Source organism: Trichomycterus rosablanca, chromosome 19 (genome assembly GCF_030014385.1).
Source record: "Trichomycterus rosablanca isolate fTriRos1 chromosome 19, fTriRos1.hap1, whole genome shotgun sequence".
Classification (NCBI taxonomy): Eukaryota; Metazoa; Chordata; class Actinopteri; order Siluriformes; family Trichomycteridae; genus Trichomycterus; species Trichomycterus rosablanca.
In genome coordinates this window covers 1,156,319-1,176,286 of record NC_086006.1, presented here as the reverse complement: position 1 = coordinate 1,176,286, position 19,968 = coordinate 1,156,319, and the positions used below count along the sequence as shown (strand labels likewise).

Genomic DNA, 19,968 nt, shown 5'->3' with positions numbered 1-19,968 from the left:
ATCCAGGCGCCCCCCTTTACCTTCAATATAAAACGGTGTAAAACAGCCTGTACTGTGAGGAAGATTGACGCATTAAACCCTGAAGATCCACCAGTTAATACAGTGACCCCAGCTGTGTGTGCAAAATCAAGGAAGCTACAACAGACTGTTCATCATTTGCTCATCACAGCTGCAACGATCACACAAAATAGAAAGCGAAATTAACCAATGCTAACCACCCTTATTAAAACATTTATACTTTTTGTTTAGTTGCTTTTTTACATGATATTTTAAAGCATACTGTTTTTTTTTTTCTTTTAGTTCAAGTTTGAAGTTTTATTTGTCACATACAGCTCATACATGATATAACTAGCAGTGAAATGCTGTTACAACTACCAGTTTACACCAGTACCAAATAACAAAGGTAAAAAAGAAAACATAATGTACAAAATAGAAATAACTTTTACAAAAAAAGCTTTTAGTTCCCATCTTGACATTTATTCTATTATTTACCAGTATAAGGAGTAGGGCTGTAACAATTCACCACAATACAGATGATAACCGATTAAAAAATTCCACGATTCAAATCGATCTGACATGTAAAATGAATCGATGTTCACTTTAGACAGCAGAGGGCGCTGGCGCTATACACCTCGCCTGGTTTATGTCACTGGAGCTACATGATTGGTTGCCAAATTCGGGGTTTTGTTCACCTTGTTGTACATGGGTCCACTCTTTTATACATAAATTCTCTGTCTATAATTTAATAAAAATAGTAGAAGGTATTAATATATTTTTGTCAATTATTACATAACAAGGCCAAAGCAAGTGCTCATAAAATTATTAAAATACTTGCAGCAGGCATTTTTATCTAAAACAAAAATGTGAAATCATGTACTGGTGAGAAATCAGAGACAATTTATACAACATCTGTTATTTTGTAAATAAAAAATAAATGTAAAAATCACTCAAAAAGTGAAACAGCTTTTACAGACTGTCTGTCTTGCATATCAGTTAAAACCACAAGTCTTTAAAACACTGTTAGAACTGTAGTCACTTTTCCTCCTACATCAAGGGTGTTCAAACTACGACTCCTGGGCCATTTGTGGCCCTTTACCCTTTCAGAAACGACCCGTAAGGTATTTTAGAAATTAAATGAAAGCTGTCCCACTGGTCTAAGGTCTAGAAAAGTAATTCCTACTTCTACATCTTAAATGCTCCACATCTCCTTTTCTCATAAACTGGTAACGACGTTACACCTACATTAATGTTCCTGAGCTTCATGGTAGAAACGAGTGCAGATTATAAAAATGATTTCAGAGGGAAGTGTGCATGTTTAATTAATCAGTAAACGGTTGATTTACCGACACAAAAAGATGTGTCATTTTTACCAACAGAACAGATCTATTACTGTTCTATTTACTTTATTGCACAATCCGTGGCCCGTCATTGCATTTGTTTCTAAATTCAGCCCCCAACAAGAACAGTTTGGACACCCCTGTCCTACATGGAGTTCAGTTTCCTCCTACACAAAAACGAGTTTTCTTAAACAGCATGATGAGCTTAAATAAAAAAAAATTCTGTGTATTCATTCATTTATTCATTTTTAATCAAACATTTCTTTTTATTCCTTTTCTAAACTTTTATTTGAATTTTTGTACTTGTGCCAGTTACTGTCCTACATGCAAGTGTGTTATTATTATTATTTATTATTGAATAAACAATACACTTCTATCACACTAGCTCACATACACGACAGGAAGTGTAAAACTCGCTGTAGTTTGAAGTTTAGTTTACTTTATTCTCATAGATTCAGCTCTCTTAGTTGTGATGATGGATTTGATTTTAGAGCTGAATCCAGATGTTTTTTATCTTCATCTGTAATGCTGCACAACTTCAACCTGCAGAGAAAAGAAAGAATAAAAACTAAAAATTATGCAGTCATTTTTGCAAAGATTTTTCCAAATAGTCAGTTTTAATCTACAAACCATAATCTGAAACACAAACATTTTGTCTGGGCACTGCTGGTCAAAAAGTTTTGTTAATTTTTAATTAATCAAAAGATGCACAATCACACACAAATTCACACACACGCACATGTACACACAATCACACACAATTAGTGTGTGTATGTGTGTATACACTGTGTGTGTACAGAGAAATGTGTGTGTTAGTGACTCACTTTACAGTCAGAATAGGGGCGGCACGGTGGCTAAGTGGGTAGCACTGTCGCCTCACAGCAAGAAGGTCCTGGGTTCGATCCCCAGGTGGGGCGGTCTGGGTCCTTTCTGTGTGGAGTTTGCATGTTCTCCCCGTGTCTGCGTGGGTTTTACTCCGGGAGCTCCGGTTTCCTCCCACAGTCCAAAAACATGCAAGTGAGGTGAATTGGAGACACTAAATTGTCCATTACTGTGTTCGATATAACCTTGTGAACTGATGAATCTTGTGTGAAGATAAACTACCGTTCCTGTCATGAGTGTAACCAAACAGTCAGAATAGGTTTGGAGTGTGTGTGTGTGTGTGTGTGTGTAACTCACTCTAGTTTCTCCAGTTTACAGTTTGGATGCTTCAGTAGATGTTGAAGTTTCTTCACTCCTGAATCTCCTGGTTGATTGTAGTTCAGGTTCAGCTCTCTCAGGTGTGATGATGGATTTAATATCAGAGCTGAAACCAGATCAGTAAAACCTGCAGCTGTAATACTGCAGCGCTCCAACCTGCAGAGAGAAAATTAGTAAATCAGTATAGAAACATCTACACACACACACACACATTATTATTAACCTCATTCAGTCTCAGTCTGTTTTTTCATCGGCTGTGAAAGCCAGGATTTTTTTATTTCTGTACCTTCATCTTATTTGTTCTTGGCTGATGTTGTGGTGCTTTTGAAACCCAGAGGTGGCATGACGCCCCTTTCAGGAGCAGACCCCAAAGAGCGATCTGCACCAGATCATTTTCGTACTATTTTGTTTACTCTTTGTTTCCCTTTGCTCCCAGTTTAGCATAGTCAGTTCATCTTCTGCTGCTGGAGACTGCATCAGAGGGTATTTTTCCCTTCTGACATGTGCGCAGCGACCGCTTATTCACCCACACCTTTGTTGAATTTGTGCATGAAACCCCATGCTCCTTTACTTTCTGTGCAGGTGCCTTGGGCTGCTAACAAGGTCCTTACACAGCATTGAAGACCACACCCACATTCAGTCCGGTCTTTTACCCAGCTGGCAGACTTAATGGCCGCAAGCATTGCCATAAATGCCCAATAGAGGGTGCCCAGCCGGCTGGTAGCAGAGCTGAGGTTTGAAGTTGGGAATTCAGACTCCACTGCTGGTGTACTAGCAGATTATCCCACCACGCCACCTGGGCGCCCGAATCCAGTTCATTTTTATTGCTGTTCTGAGCTTGTTCTGGTTCCCTCTGGTATTTTCTAAGAACTTGGTTGTTGGTTGTTGCAGGAAGTCGGAGCAGATTGTTATACTGAGACAATCAGTTTTCATTTCTACACTACAGTAAGTCCTTCACGTATCAACCCTTAGCCTGTAAATGTTATAAGAACCATTGAAGACCTAAGCAGCCATCTTTGGCAAGAGTCCTAGAGATCCTGAATGTTCATTCAGGTTAATTCAGTTTTTTATATCATTTTTACCACCACCTTATCCTACTCAAGATCACAGTTGGTCCAGTTCAACCAGAAACACTAAGCACAGGCAGGACAAGGTGTCAATCCATTGGGAGGCATTGTGTGTATGTGTGTGTGTGTGTGTGTGTGTGTGTGTGTGTTGTTCACAAATCACAAAATACAAGTTAAAGTCACAAGTCTGACTTAGAGAGGGGGGATAAAAAATAGTGTGAGTTACACACAGTGTGTGTGTATAGTGCGTGTGTGTGTGTGTGTGTACAGTGTGTGTGTGTGTGTGTGTGTGTGTGTGTGTGTGTGTGTGTGTGTGTGTGTGTGTGTAACTCACTCTAGTTTCTCCAGTTTACAGTTTGGATCCTTCAGTAGATCTTGAAGTTTCTTCACTCCTGAATCTCCTGGTTGATTGTAGTTCAGGTTCAGCTCTCTCAGGTGTGATGATGGATTTAATATCAGAGCTGAAACCAGATCAGTAAAACCTGCAGCTGTAATCCTGCACCATTCCAACCTGCAGAGAGAAAATCAATTCATCACCATAGAAACATCTACACACACTCACACACACACACTCACTCACTCACACACACTGACACACAGTTCTGAAACTGATCTATTTTCTTTAATACATTTCTTCATTTTATTATAATAATAATTTTGATTATTATTCTGATTATTATTTTTTATATTATAATTACAGATCTTGTTTTCGGGTTGTTGTTTGTATTCCACTCTGTTACAAATTTGTTTGTTACTAAGTACCGCAGTTCATTTTTATGAGAACTTGAGCATCACATTCTAGATGTGTGTATATGTGAATGGGATATTGTTGAAGACCTTCATAGATTTTGGCTAAACAGGCATCTTTAGCAGGAGTCCTACAGATCTGTGTGTGTGTGTGTCAGTATATGTGTGTGTGGTTCACAAGTCACAAAATACAAGTCCAGGTCAAGTCTGACCAATAAAAGATAAATTATTTGTTTATATTTATTTATGCTTTTTAATAATATGTATATTAAAGCAATAAGCCACCAGAGACGTGCGTTACTGCGATTTTATCACGGGGAAGGTTGTTTTGGCACGGCAGGAAGCGGAGTCCCTAAAACGTCTTTCCCCGTGATAAAATCATAGCAGTAACGCACGGTCTTGAGTGGCTTATTGCTTTTATAAAACGGCGGTCAACATAAAATATAATAAAATACAACAATGTTCAATAAATAAATGTTTTTATTTACAAAAACACTTACAAAAAGCATTCTTCTGCGACCCCAGGTAGTTCGTTAACAGTGTTGCTAGGCAACATGAGGGTGAACATAACATTCACTCTTTCTTTTCAGTGGCGTATTAATATGGAATGATGTGAGGTGGTCATAGGTGTGCGTTTATCGGGGATTTTACAACGGCTTCGAACGTGGCTCAGCCAATCAGATTTTAGGACCAGAACTATCCGTTTTATAAATACAATTATACACACACACACACACACACACACACACACACACACACACACAGTCACATACACACAATGTGTGTGTGTGTGTGTGTGTAACTCACTGTAGTTTCTCCAGTTTACAGTTTGGATGTTTCAGTAGATGTTGAAGTTTCTTCACTCCTGAATCTCCTGGTTGATTGTAGTTCAGGTTCAGCTCTCTCAGGTGTGATGATGGATTTAATATCAGAGCTGAAACCAGATCAGTAAAACCTGCAGCTGTAATCCTGCAGTCAGCCAACCTGCAGAGAGAAAATCAATTCATCACCATAGAAACATCTACACACACACACTCACACACAGTTCTGAAAATAAACTGTTTTCTTTTCAATTTCTTCATTTTTGTAATGATAATAATTCTGATTATCATTGTCATGATTATTATTATTATTATTGAGGTTGTTACTGTTATTGTTGTTGTTATTGTTGTTTGATTAATTGATTTCACTTAAAGTTTACTCGTCTTGTACTAAAACCGCTTGTGTTTCTGTCAGCTGTAAAAGCCGGGACTTTTTATCTTTTCTTGGGAACCTGGCTGATGTCGTGGTGCTTTTGGGACCCAACGGTGGCATGATGCTCCTTTTCTGATGCAGACTCCATTTAAGGATCAAGCCCAAGAGCGAATCCAGTTCATTTTTATTGCTGTTCTCAGCTTGTTCTGGTTCCCTCTGCTACTTGGTTGTTGCAGGCAGTCGGAGCAGATTATTATATTGAGACAACCAGTTTTCATTTCTACACTACAGTAAGTCCTCTACATATCAACCTTCAGCCTGTAAATTTTATTAGTACCAAATGTTCATGTTCATTTGTTTAAAAGCTGTTTAAATAAGTGCAAAATTCTAAACTGTGCTGGAATTTTAAATGTGGCAGCAGTGTGTCGGGTTAGTTTGTCCTTCTGACTGCTTGGTGGTGTACAGGATCCAAAAGTCATTCGTTTAAAGGCAGTGTGTCTGTGTGTACAGTGTGTGTGTGTTTGTGTGTGTGTGTGTGTGTGTGTGTGTGTGTGTGTGTGTTGTTCACAAGTCACAAAATACAAGTCCAAGTCAAGTCACAAGTCTTTAGACTACAGTCTAGACTCTAGATCAAGCAAGTAGCCATGACGTAAACACTGGGACGGAAGGATAAAAAATATTTGAAAATATACTAACATATGAAATAAACATTTTTTTTTTTACTTTGGGACAGTACACACACTTAACAGGGCGGCACGGTGGCTAAGTGGGTAGCACTGTCGCCTCACAGCAAGAAGGTCCTGGGTTCGATCCCCAGGTAGGGCGGTCTGGGTCCTTTCTGTGTGGAGTTTGCATGTTCTCCCCGTGTCTGCGTGGGTTTTACTCCGGGAGCTCCGGTTTCCTCCCACAGTCCAAAAACATGCAAGTGAGGTGAATTGGAGACACTGAATTGTCCATGACTGTGTTCGATATAACCTTGTGAACTGAATCTTATGTGAAGATACCAAAAGTGTAAAACATGACGTTAAAATCCTAATAAACAAACAAACAAACAAGCACACACTTAACCAATCACACACACAATTAAACACACTCACATTCACAAAATGTCACACACAAATTCACACACACAGTTACATACAGAATCACACACAACTCACTCTAGTTTCTCCAGTTTACAGTTTGGATGCTTCAGTAGATGTTGAAGTTCCTTCACTCCTGAATCTCCTGGTTGATTGTGGTTCAGGTTCAGCTCTCTCAGGTGTGATGATGGATTTAATATCAGAGCTGAAACCAGATCAGTAAAACCTGCAGCTGTAATACAGCAGCCCATCAACCTGCAGAGAGAAAATCAATTCATCACCATAGAAACATCTAAACACACACACACACACACACACACTGAAAATATTTGAAAATTTGCTAATACGACATAAATTATTTGTACAGTGGTACCTTGAAACTCAATGCTAATTGGTTCTGGGACTGGTGTTGACTTTAAAAGATGTTTCAAGGATTTTTTTCTGTTAATGCATCCATGGTCCCGTGGAACTGCAGATGTTTTAGACTCATGTAAAATAATGAGGTTGTTTTTGACACTTAAACACAAATATAATATAAACACACTGAAATACAATTACTAACAGTTAAACATCAGTAAAATACAACAAAAGCTGCACTTTAGTTTTACTTCTTTATTGTCTCCTTATGATTCTTAATCGTGGATGCTCACTCTTGGAATACCGTATTCTGCTCAGTACCAGCGCATTCACACAAAAAGTGACAAAATAACTTTATTTTAACTATTTTTGTATTGAATTTGTGTGTTTATATAGACTTACTGTAGTAAAACAGCGAGTGAGGAATGTGATTAGTGGAGGAACTTATGAGCAGTAATAATGAAGAGAAGTTTAGTGCTCCTGTCTCCTTCTTTTACTACATTAAACCACGTTAAGCTTTATTTTCAACTAGAAGCGTTTTAGACTCTGAGAGAAGCTGATCCTGATTCTCACCATTTCTCAGAAGCTCGAGCTATAACACAAGTTTAAAAGTGAAACAGGGAGGAAAATCGTGTACAGCTAAACACAGAGTGGATTTGATTGGGCAATTGTAGCCTAACAGTTAGAGTACTGGGCTAGTAAACAGAATGTTGCTAGTTCAAATTTACCACTGCCAGGTTGCCACTGTTGGGCTCTTGAGCAAGGTCCTTAACCCTCAATTGCTTAGACTGTATAATGTACAGTGTATCACAAAAGTGAGTACACCCCTCACATTTCTGCAGATATTTAAGTATATCTTTTCATGGGACAACACTGACAAAATGACACTTTGACACAATGAAAAGTAGTCTGTGTGCAGCTTATATAACAGTGTAAATTTATTCTTCCCTCAAAATAACTCAATATACAGCCATTAATGTCTAAACCACCAGCAACAAAAGTGAGTACACCCCTTAGTGAAAGTTCCTGAAGTGTCAATATTTTGTGTGGCCACCATTATTTCCCAGAACTGCCTTAACTCTCCTGGGCATGTAGTTTACCAGAGCTTCACAGGTTGCCACTGGAATGCTTTTCCACTCCTCCATGACGACATCACGGAGCTGGCGGATATTCGAGACTTTGCGCTCTTCCACCTTCCGCTTAAGGATGCCCCAAAGATGTTCTATTGGGTTTAGGTCTGGAGACATGCTTGGCCAGTCCATCACCTTTACCCTCAGCCTCTTCAATAAAGCAGTGGTCGTCTTAGAGGTGTGTTTGGGGTCATTATCATGCTGGAACACTGCCCTGCGACCCAGTTTCCGGAGGGAGGGGATCATGCTCTGCTTCAGTATTTCACAGTACATATTGGAGTTCATGTGTCCCTCAATGAAATGTAACTCCCCAACACCTGCTGCACTCATGCAGCCCCAGACCATGGCATTCCCACCACCATGCTTGACTGTAGGCATGACACACTTATCTTTGTACTCCTCACCTGATTGCCGCCACACATGCTTGAGACCATCTGAACCAAACAAATTAATCTTGGTCTCATCAGACCATAGGACATGGTTCCAGTAATCCATGTCCTTTGTTGACATGTCTTCAGCAAACTGTTTGCGGGCTTTCTTGTGTAGAGACTTCAGAAAAGGCTTCCTTCTGGGGTGACAGCCATGCAGACCAATTTGATGTAGTGTGCGGCGTTTGGTCTGAGCACTGACAGGCTGACCCCCCACCTTTTCAATCTCTGCAGCAATGCTGACAGCACTCCTGCACCTATCTATCAAAGACAGCAGTTAGATGTGACGCTGAGCACGTGCACTCAGCTTATTTGGACGACCAACGCGAGGTCTGTTCTGAGTGGACCCTGCTCTTTTAAAACGCTGGATGATCTTGGCCACTGTGCTGCAGCTCAGTTTCAGGGTGTTGGCAATCTTCTTGTAGCCTTGGCCATCTTCATGTAGCGCAACAATTCGTCTTTTAAGATCCTCAGAGAGTTCTTTGCCATGAGGTGCCATGTTGGAACTTTCAGTGACCAGTATGAGAGAGTGTGAGAGCTGTACTATTAAATTGAACACACCTGCTCCCTATGCACACCTGAGACCTAGTAACACTAACAAATCACATGACATTTTGGAGGAAAAATGACAAGCAGTGCTCAATTTGGACATTTAGGGGTGTAGTCTCTTAGGGGTGTACTCACTTTTGTTGCCGGTGGTTTAGACATTAATGGCTGTATATTGAGTTATTTTGAGGGAAGAATAAATTTACACTGTTATATAAGCTGCACACAGACTACTTTTTATTGTGTCAAAGTGTCATTTTGTCAGTGTTGTCCCATGAAAAGATATACTTAAATATCTGCAGAAATGTGAGGGGTGTACTCACTTTTGTGATACACTGTAAGTCGCTTTGGATAAAAGCATCTGCTAAATGCTGAAAATGTAAATGATTGTTATTTGTCTCGTTCGTATTCGCACTCTGATGACGTTTCACTGCACCGCTCAAGTAGAGCGCTGAACAAAGTGGCTGTTTATTGTTAATTTTAAATGAAATAAAATAATAAAATTAGGGCTGAACATGTCGAGTTTAAGGGTACAGATTTTTCCCCGAAGTGCGTCGAGTTTCAAATATTTCGGGTTTACGGGGGCATTGAGTTACGAGGTACCGCTGTATTTATTTATTAACACGTTTTGATCATGTGTATATAAGCATTTATACACACACACACACTTATAGTACACACATAGTACACACACATAAACAATCACACACACACACAGTAACACACACAATGTGTGTGTGTAACGCACTGTAGTGTCTTCAGTTTACAGTCTGGAAAGGTTTGGAGTGTGTTATAGTGTGTACGTTAGTGTGTGCGTTAGTGTGTGTGTGTGTGTGTGTGTGTATGTGTGTACAGAGAGTGTGTGTGTGTGTAACTCACTCTAGTTTCCTCAGTTTACAGTTGGAATCCTTTAGTAGACGACAGAGCTGCTTCACTCCTGAATCTCCTGGTTGATTGAGGTTCAGGTTCAGCTCTCTCAGGTGTGATGATGGATTTAATATCAGAGCTGAAACCAGATCAGTAAAACCTGCAGCTGTAATCCTGCAGCTCTCCAACCTGCAGAGAGAAAATCAGTTCATCACCATAGAAACACACACACACACACACACACACACACATCTACACACACACACACACTCACACAGTTCTGAAACTGAAATATTTTCTTCAATAAATTTCTTAATTATTATAGTAATAATAATTCTGATTATTATGGTCATAATTATTATTATTAAGGTTGTTGTTATCGTTGATTAATTCCACTCTGTTACAAACTGGTACGTTACTCAGTAAAAGTTCACTCGTCTTGTTCAGAAAAATGAAGGTACACTGTACTTCATAAAAAAGTTGGCTATAATTAAACATGGTACTAACAACAGTTGTAGTAATGATTATTTTAATTATATATAATAATTATAACTAACAACAATTGTAGTAATGATTATTTTAGATTAATATGGGTGGAAATGTCAGCAGCTTTTACCTAGTCAGAAGGAGTATTTTAAAGCTGTCATATTTATGCCCATCTTCGTTTGTGGATTACACTATAGCATGTATCTAAATTCAATTGGGGTGGGGGGGTATTTGGGTTGTATGATTTTGGCAGTGTTATTATGACACCTGCTGAAATCATACTGCCCCAAATAGAATCCTCCCTGTTGAACGTAGGTTTTAATACACAAAATACATGCCAAGACATGCTAGAAAAAAAATTAGATGTGATTCAGACTGTGCATTGCTGAGATCATGGGGGGAGTATGATGTTGGCAGGCGAATGGGAGTCGGATTTTGCCGGGAAGTGGGAATTCGGCACAACACCGTTCTCAGCTTGTTCTGGTTCCCTGTGATATTTTCTGAGAACTTGGTTGTTGCAGTTAGTCGGAGCAGATTATTATATTGAGACAACCAGTTTCATTTCTACACTACAGTAAGTCCTCTACATATCAACCTTCAGCCTGTAAATGTTATTAGTACCGAATGTTCACGTCAATTTGTTTAAAAGGTGTTTAAATGAGTGCAAAATTCTAAACTGTGCTGGAATTTTAAATGTGGCAGCAGTGTGTCGGGTTAGTTTGTCTTTCTGATGCTTGGTGGTGTACAGGATCCAAAAGTCATTCGTTTAAAGGCAGTGTGTCTGTGTGTGCAGTGTGTGTGTGTGTGTGTGTGTGTGTGTACAGTTTGTGTGTGTGTTAGTGTGTGTGTTAGTGTACAGTGTGTGTGTGTGTGTGTGTTAGTGTGTGTGTTAGTGTACAGTGTGTGTGTGTGTGTGTGTGTGTGTGTGTGTGTGTGTGTGTGTGTGTGTGTAACTCACTGTAGTTTCTCCAGTTTACAGTTTGGATCCTTCAGTAGATGTTGAAGTTTCTTCACTCCTGAATCTCCTGGTTGATTGTAGTTCAGGTTCAGCTCTCTCAGGTGTGATGATGGATTTAATATCAGAGCTGAAACCAGATCAGTAAAACCTGCAGCTGTAATACTGCAGCTCTCCAACCTGCAGAGAGAAAATCAATTCATCACCATAGAAACATCTACACACAAAACTTCCTCACACTGACACACAGTTCTGAAACTGATCTATTTTCTTTTATACATTTTTTTCATTATTATAATAATAATAATAATTCTGATCATTATTTTGAATTTATTGTTGTTATTGTTGTTTGATTAATTGATTTCACAAACGGGTACGTTACAAACTGGTACGTTACTCAGTACTTAAAAGTTCACTCATCTTGTACTGAAACCGTCTGTTTTTCTGTTAACTGTGAAAGCCGGGACTCTTTATCTTTTCTTGGGAACCTGGCTGATGCTGTGGTGTTTTTGGCCCCAGTGGTGGCATGATGCTTCTTTTCTGGAGTGTGTGTGTGTGTACGTGTGTGTAGCTCACTGTAGTGTTTGGAGTAGTTTGGAGTGTGTGTGTGTGTTTGTGTGTGTACAGAGAGTTGTACAATGTGTGTGTGTGTAGTGTGTTCACAGTGTGTGTGTGTGTGTGTGTGTGTGTATGCAGTCTGTCCCTGCATGAAGAAATCTCTCTATTACACAAAGAAAAAACTTAACATTTATTCTATGCAAAAAAGCCAGGCTACACTGCTTTGTTTTACTTGACACAGACATCACACTCAAGCTAGCCGGATGTGGTAATGCAAAACAAGAAAAGGGGCTGTGTCCTAAATCAGCAAACTAAAGTGTTTACACACAAATAAATACTCTAATTTTCACACTATTTGCCCTAAAGATAATGGAAAGACGTTATTTTTCAACAGTCAGTATAGACGAGATGCCAGTCAAGGCTGAAGTGTACGTGTAAGTGATGTGTGCGACTTAAGTGTCCATCTCTGGTGTCTGTGTGTGTTTGTATCTGTGTGTGTGTGTGTGTGTGTGTGTGTGTATGTGTGATAATTGATGATGATGATGTTACCCCAGTATCTCCAGGTTACAGTGTGGATCCTGCAGTCCAGCACAGAGCTTCTTCACTCCTGAATCCTGCAGGTTATTGTCATTCAGGTTCAGTTCTGTCAGTCTGGATGATTCTGAACTGAGAACTGAGGACAGAACTTCACAACTTTCATCTGTCAGATCACACTTATACAACCTGAAATAGAAACAATTTTTGTCAGCAGCCCAATTTACATGTTAAGCAAATGAAAATAAAAATATGAATTTGCTTCTCCTTTTCTTCTTTTGGATTTCTGTTAGGCCCATGTTTTTCAGTTTTTTAAACAAAATGGAGAAACACACGACACACACACTAAATTTTCTTTCTCCCCTTTATACAAAAGGAGACTTCTTAGATTGTTTCTTCTTAGATTTGTTTTTTCACAATAATTTTCTCTTTTCTTGCTTCCTCTTATCTTTAAAGAACTATTTACATTATGAGACCAAGGAAGTTATTCACAACTAATCCATAATCAAAGTGATTCTACCTCACACACCTTTACAAAATTAACAACTTATTAGTGTTTAGAATTCTATACATAAACAAGATTTTATATAAAACAAAGATTATTAAACATTTATAAAAATAAGTTTAATAATAATTATCTAAAAAGTGACTCACCAGAGTTTCTCCGCTTTACAGTTTGGATCCTTCAGTAGATCAGAAAGCAGCTTCACTCCTGGATCTCCAATGTGTTTCCATCTTAAATCCAAATTCTTTAGTTCTGAGAGGTCACAAAACCTGCAAAAGACACAAAAACACATTTTAAGCATTTAGTGTGTTAAACCTCTCGTGTACAGAAGCAGGGCAAAAGAAAGTTAATAACTCACTGTAATTTCTCCAGTTTACAGTTTGGATCCTTCAGTAGATCTTGAAGTTTCTTCACTCCTGAATCTCCTGGATGATTGTGGTTCAGGTTCAGCTCTCTCAGGTGTGATGATGGATTTAATATCAGAGCTGAAACCAGATCAGTAAAACCTGAACCTGTAATCCAGCACCATTCCAACCTGCAGAGAGAAAAAATTATCACAGTTCAATACATAAATCCAAAAATATAAACATTTAAAATATAACCTTTTATATGTTAAATTGCTTCTGAACTAAAAAAAAAATCTCAGTATAATTCATTCTTACATAAATGAAAGCAGCTTGATCCTAATAGTTACTAGACAACAGCAGTCAGACTCACCAGATACATTTGAAATAAACTAACATGAGATGGAAGCACTGGATGTGTGTGTGTGTGTGTGTGTGTGTGTGTGTGTGTGTCAGTGTGTGCAGGTGGAGGTGGAAATAGGGAAACCAAATTTATGTGCTAATTACTTCTGATGTATAAATCATTAGAGAATTATGAAGTCATAAAGCACATTTACCTGCTGCTAAAGCGGGCTATGATAATTAGCCCCACTCTTCCTGCTCTATGCTAATGTTCTACTGAATACTGATTCAAATTAGGAAAGCAATGGTACAGTTTCAAGTAATTTCTCCTGGTTTAATGCCACTAGCTGCATGTTTAAATTACACAAACATTATCTGCGTAAAACCAGAATTTAATGATGTAACTGAAGATTTGAGCTAGTTGCTAACATGTAAGCATATTACATTTACATACTTTGCACTAACTAGTGTCAGAATATTAGAAACAGCATTTGTTGTGCAACAAAGTACATACTCTTTATGTGTGTGGTTTAAAACAGACCTCAAAAAGTGGCTCCTGTGGTTTATTTTTATTATTTTCACATACTGCAGGTGAGCTCTGGAACTGTTCTATTAAATGAACAGAATAATAATGAAGGAAGATTACCTAAGCATTAACTATTAACTATTTTACCAGCTATAATAGTCAAAGATCCAACCTGAGTGGTCAGAAGCTTGTTGATGACTATCAAAAGTGAGCGATGGAGATAAAAAGAGCGAAGTATTTATTTATAAAGAGGTTTTAACTAAATATCAGGTGTAGCTATTTGTATATTTCTAAGCCAGAAAATAAAATCATACTTTTAACAACTGTAACAGTTTTGTTTGACAATGAAAAAGCTCATTCTGTTTCTGTTTTTACTGCTGCTTTTATCCTGGTCAGTGTGGTTCCAGTTCACCTGGAAACACTGGCCACATGGCAGGAATTTGCTGCACAGCATGATAATTTAAGACATTGATTCAAAGCAGCTACCAGCAGTGCATAAATTGTTTAGCATCCTGTGTAAAACAAGGTTTAACTATAAACTCACTCTAGTTTCTCCAGTATACAGTTTGGATCCTTCAGTAGATCTTGTATTTGCTTCATTCCTAAATCTCCTGGTTGATTGTAGTTCAGGTTCAGCTCTCTCAGGTGTGATGATGGATTTAATATCAGAGCTGAAACCAGATCAGTAAAACCTGCAGCTGTAATCCTGCACCAACCCAACCTGCAGAGAGAAAAATACAAGTACAAGAGAAATGTGTGACGGCAATTTTGTTCTATTTCTGTGACTTTTTGAACTGTTGTGGATCTTCTAGTGGGTCAAAACCATACATACATCAACTTTGGTGGTGTAGAACATTGTATAATGTTGTACCCAGGTCTCAGTGTTATTCTGCTACATAAACAAACTGTAACACTGCTGTAGAGAGCTCAGATGCATGTACAACAAAGTAACATCACCGAGTCCAGTTCCTGACATCATGACACCACAGAATGACAGAACATCTTTCCCACTGGTGTTTAAATCTGCCTTGGCATGTGGCTGGTTCAGAAGGAAATGTTTAGATACTGATGATGTGTAAACAGGTGACTTAGTAGTTAAGGAAAAAGGTGTTGAGAAAGAGTGAGAGACTGTTCAACAGGACCAAAGTGTCAAACACACAGAATTTGTTTGCTTGACTGGCCTGCCTGCAGTGCAGACCTGTTTCCTAATGAAAAATGTATGTATATTACGCACACAATCACACACAAACACATATAATCACACCCACCCACTCACAAACAATATTACACACACAATCACACACACTCACATACACACACTCACACACACACACACACACACACACACACACAATATTGTTACCTCAGTATCTCCAGGTTACAGTGTGGATTCCTCAGTCCAGCACAGAGCTTCTTCACTCCTGAATCCTGCAGGTTATTGTTATTCAGGATCAGTTCTGTCAGTCTGGATGATTCTGAACTGAGAACTGAGGACAGAGCTTCACAACTTTCATCTGTCAGATTACAGTAACTCAACCTGAAAAAGATCATACACCAGATTTTGTAGTGTAAATGCACGCAAACATACTGAATATAAATAAACTACTGGAAATTAATTCATAAACATAAAATCTTGTTTTTATGTTATTTATACCTGTTAGTTTCAAAATATTTTACTGCTATTTCTCAGAAAAAAAAACATGAATAATTTGCCAACCTTACTGTGATTACTGTACTGCAAACTCATACAAAAAGTAAAACTTGTTCCTGCGTTTGACATTACAGCCAATAAATAACATCATGTTAGTTCTAGTAAAAATACTCACGTTGCTTTTCTGGATGCTTTTATCACTGGCAGCATTCTTACAAGACATTCATCTGATCTGTTATATTCACTTAAATCAAACTCGTCCAGCTCCTCATCAGAGTTCAGCAACACAAACGCCAGAGCTGACCACTGAGCAGGAGAAAGACTGGCTCCACTGAGACCATGATCAGCTCTTCTGTTCAGGTAAGTTTGAATTTCCTGCACTAGAGAATGATCATTCATTTCATTCAGACAGTGGAACAGATTGATGGACTTCTCTGGAGAGAGATTCTCCTCGATCCTCTCCTTGATGTACCTCACTGTTTCCTCTTTTCTGTGAGTCCTGCTTCCTGTCTGTGGCAGAAGTTCTCGTAAGAGATTTTGATTGGATTCCAGTGAGAGACCCAGAAGGAAGCGAAGGAAAAGATCCAGGTGTCCATTATCACTCTGTAAGGCCTTGTTCACTGCACGCTTAAGGAAATCTGACATTGTTGATTTTGTAAAGAAACTGAAAAAACCTGTAGTTTGTTCCTGCAGCACATCAGTGTTGTTCAAGATAAAAGTTAGAAATGCATATAAAGCAGCAAGAAACTCCTGAACGCTCAGATGAACAAAGCTGAAGACTTTCCCCAAGTGCAGACCAAACTCCTCTCTGAAGATCTGGTTGCAGACTCCTGAGTACACTGACACATCAATCACATCGATGCCACACTCTCTTAGATCTTCCTCATAAAAGATCAGGTTTCCTTTTTCCAGCTGTTGGAAAGCCAGTTTTCCCAGAGCCTGAATAGTTCGTCTTGTACGTTCTGGATCAATTTCAGACTTTCTGTCGTATTTTTGGTTTCTGTGTTTAATCTGAAAGATCAGGAAGTGGGTGAACATTTGAGTCAGAGTTCTTGGCACCTCTAAACTCTCAGCTTCACTCAACATTCTCTCTAGAACAGAGGCTGAAATCCAGCAGAAAACCGGAATGTGACACATGATGTAGAGACTTCTTGATGACTTCATGTGTGTGATGATTCTGTTGGCCAGATTCTCATCACTGATCCTCTTCCTGAAGTATTCCTCCTTCTGAGGGTCACTAAATCCTCGTACCTCCGTTACCTGGTCTACACACTCAGGAGGGATCTGATTGGCTGCTGCTGGTCGAGTGGTTATCCAGAGAAGAGCAGAAGAAAGCAGGTTCCCCTTGATGAGGTTTGTTAGCAGCACATCTACTGAGGCTGATTCTGTTACATCAGACAAGATCACATTGTTCTGGAAATCTAGAGGAAGTCGACACTCATCCAGGCCGTCAAAGATAAACAAGATCTTAAAATTATACAAATGTTCTGGTTTTAAATTCATTGTTTGTGGGAAAAAGAAATGAAGAAGCTCCATCAGGCTGAACTTTTTCTCTTTCATCAGATTCAGCTCCCTGAAAGGAAGTGGAAACATGAAGGAAACATCCTGGTTTGCATTTCCTTCAGCCCAATCCAAAACAACCTTCTGTACAGAGACGGTTTTTCCAATTCCAGCAATTCCTTTAGTCAGCACAGTTCTGATGGATTCCTCCTTGAACAGATCGTTGCATTTGATGGGTTTCTCAGGTGTTCCTGATCTTCTGGATGCTGACTCGATCTGTCTCACCTCATGTTCATCATTAACATCTCCACTTTCTCCCTCTGTGATGTACAGATCGGTGTAGATCTCATTCAGAAGGCTTGTAGTTCCAAGCCCTGAGATTCCCTCATGAATTTTCTGAAATTTGTCCTTTAGTTTCCTTCTTAATTTTTTAGAAGCAAACGAAAACTCTAAAAAAGAGACATATTTTACTGATTAGTCTCAACAAATAAAATATTAAACGTCTGTGATTATCATTATGAACAAAAACACACGTGACCTTATTACCACTTGTTTCACTGTTCCACTTCCATTTAACTACTCTGGACAACAGCAATAAACTGAGCAGATGTTCCGATTATTTCTCAGAGGTAAATTAAATGTAAACGTTGTACAAATCTGCATATGTGTAGCATGACAGCAAGTCTTTTTACTCTTAAGTTACAACTATCCTGTAGATTTTTAATCTGTCAGCATTTGGATTTTTGCCCGCAAGTTTTTGCTCCCTTTTCAATTTTGTTCTATTTTCACAAATTTGTCCCATTTAAATGTTTTAAATCTCACAACAAAATGTAATACAATTTAATACAAACAAAGGCAACACAAGGTTTTAAATCATCCCATTTTTAAAGATAAAGATTTATTCCAAACATTTATCACCTATTTAAAAAAAGAAATTCAACCCGATTTATCATGACTTGCCACTTTTTTGGGTGAAAAGAGGGTAAAACACTTTATTTAAAAAAAATGGTAGGCCTGCCACTCATTAAAAAGTTCTGCATTGTTTACCACTTTCTACATTTGTGGATTATGGCTCTTACATGACTGTGCACAAAGACATGGCTTGATGAGTTTGGTGTGAAGAAACTCAACTGTTGAACACCTAAACTAGCATTAAAATATCCAAATGTTTGAAAAAGGAAAGAACTGGTGATATTACTTTTAAGAAGATTGTTAGCGAGATTAATCTGGTTCATGTTCTTCAGGATGTGCAGAGTGATCTTCAGCATCCCATCTCTGACATCACTCTGATCCTCCTTATCCTCCACCTCTCTCTCAAAACATGCTGGGTAATCTGGACTAAGTAACTTCTTAAACTTCTGTAACTCATTTTTCATCAGAACGATGAATTTCTTCTCCAGCTCCTGATAAACACACAAAACAGGAAAATACAAAAGTAATTAATTTCATCTTATTGTGAAGCACTAAAGCATCACACCACTGTTTGTGTCTCACAGCTGATACATGAGCTACTTCTCAGAATTGCGTGTATAGGTTTGTGTGTGTATAAATGGGGAAAACTGTAATGAGACACACACATGCACACATACCTGAAATATGATCAATAACTTATCTTCTCCTTTATTTGTTCCCTCTGACTTTTGCTTCATTTTGTCTGGTTCTCTTTGGGGAGTGCAGATAAACATGAAACACAATTAACACAAGTTACGAAAATAATACTCATTTATTATCATTACAATTATTATTATATTCATTTATTCTGAGGAACCTTTTTTATCCTAAGGGTGATGGTGGTTTGAAGCCTACCAGGAAACACTGTGGTTAGGGAAAAGTTCCACACACTCACACATTCATTCCCACCTTGGAGCAAATCCACCTTTTGCATGTGTTATAAAAGCTTAACTACACATTTTTTCCACTCATGTATTAAAGCTGTAAGCCAAACAGCTGATGTTAAAGACTTTTTGATTGTTGACCCCTAGCCAAACTGATTTAAATACTCCTTATAGTTTGGCACCAAATCTGTAAAGTCTCATATATTATTTTTTGAGATTTAGAAAATGCATAACATCTGGGATGTAATTTATTAATAGAACTACAGCATTGCCAGACGATTTTGCACATATCAGTTCTTTTTTCCATTCTCTAAATATTAAATTCTCTAAAAATCAAATTCCCTACATGATCCATACATGAAAACTATTGGTTCATCCACTGACCACTCACTCTTCATGGACACACAGCTGGATTCTGGTGAATCTGATCTTTCTCTGTTACATAAAGCTGTATAGAAGGCAGATGTTGGTGATATTACCAGTTCTTTATTCTATTCTTTTTGAATGTTTACAATCACATTCCCTACACGATCCATACCTAAAGTCTAATGGTTCATCCACTGACCACTCACTCTTCATGAACACACAGCTGGATTCTGGTGAATCTGATCTCTCTCTGTTATATAAAGACATACAGAAAGTAAACGTTAGTGACATTACCATTCCTCACGTACAGTTTACAGTTACATTCTCAACAATTCATACCCGAAGACTATTGGTTTGTCCATTGACTTGTCACTCTTCATGGACACACAGCTGGATTCTGGTGAATCTGAT

At 38.5% G+C, this 19,968-nt stretch overlaps 1 protein-coding gene across 2 annotated transcripts; it reads right to left on the bottom strand.

Annotated features, from left to right (window-relative positions):
* Positions 1-455: 455 nt before the first annotated feature.
* LOC134333378 (NACHT, LRR and PYD domains-containing protein 3-like) lies at positions 456-19,776 on the bottom strand. Of its 2 annotated transcripts, none has more exons than XM_063015339.1 (15): positions 18,946-19,038; positions 18,555-18,759; positions 16,032-17,805; positions 15,569-15,742; positions 14,750-14,926; positions 13,352-13,528; positions 13,143-13,262; positions 12,504-12,677; positions 11,400-11,576; positions 9,968-10,144; positions 6,706-6,882; positions 5,159-5,335; positions 3,939-4,115; positions 2,517-2,693; positions 456-1,880 (listed from the first exon to the last, which is right to left on the bottom strand). In XM_063015339.1, exons 1-15 carry the CDS (start codon positions 19,003-19,005, stop codon positions 1,784-1,786), a joined length of 4,020 nt encoding a protein of 1,339 aa, XP_062871409.1. In that variant the 5' UTR covers positions 19,006-19,038; the 3' UTR covers positions 456-1,783. The 2 variants fall into 2 exon arrangements, with proteins under 2 accessions (XP_062871409.1, XP_062871410.1); XM_063015340.1 differs by lacking the exon at positions 456-1,880 and adding an exon at positions 19,730-19,776 and having other exon boundaries at positions 2,513-2,693; positions 18,946-19,018.
* Between the last annotated feature and the right edge of the window lie 192 nt (positions 19,777-19,968).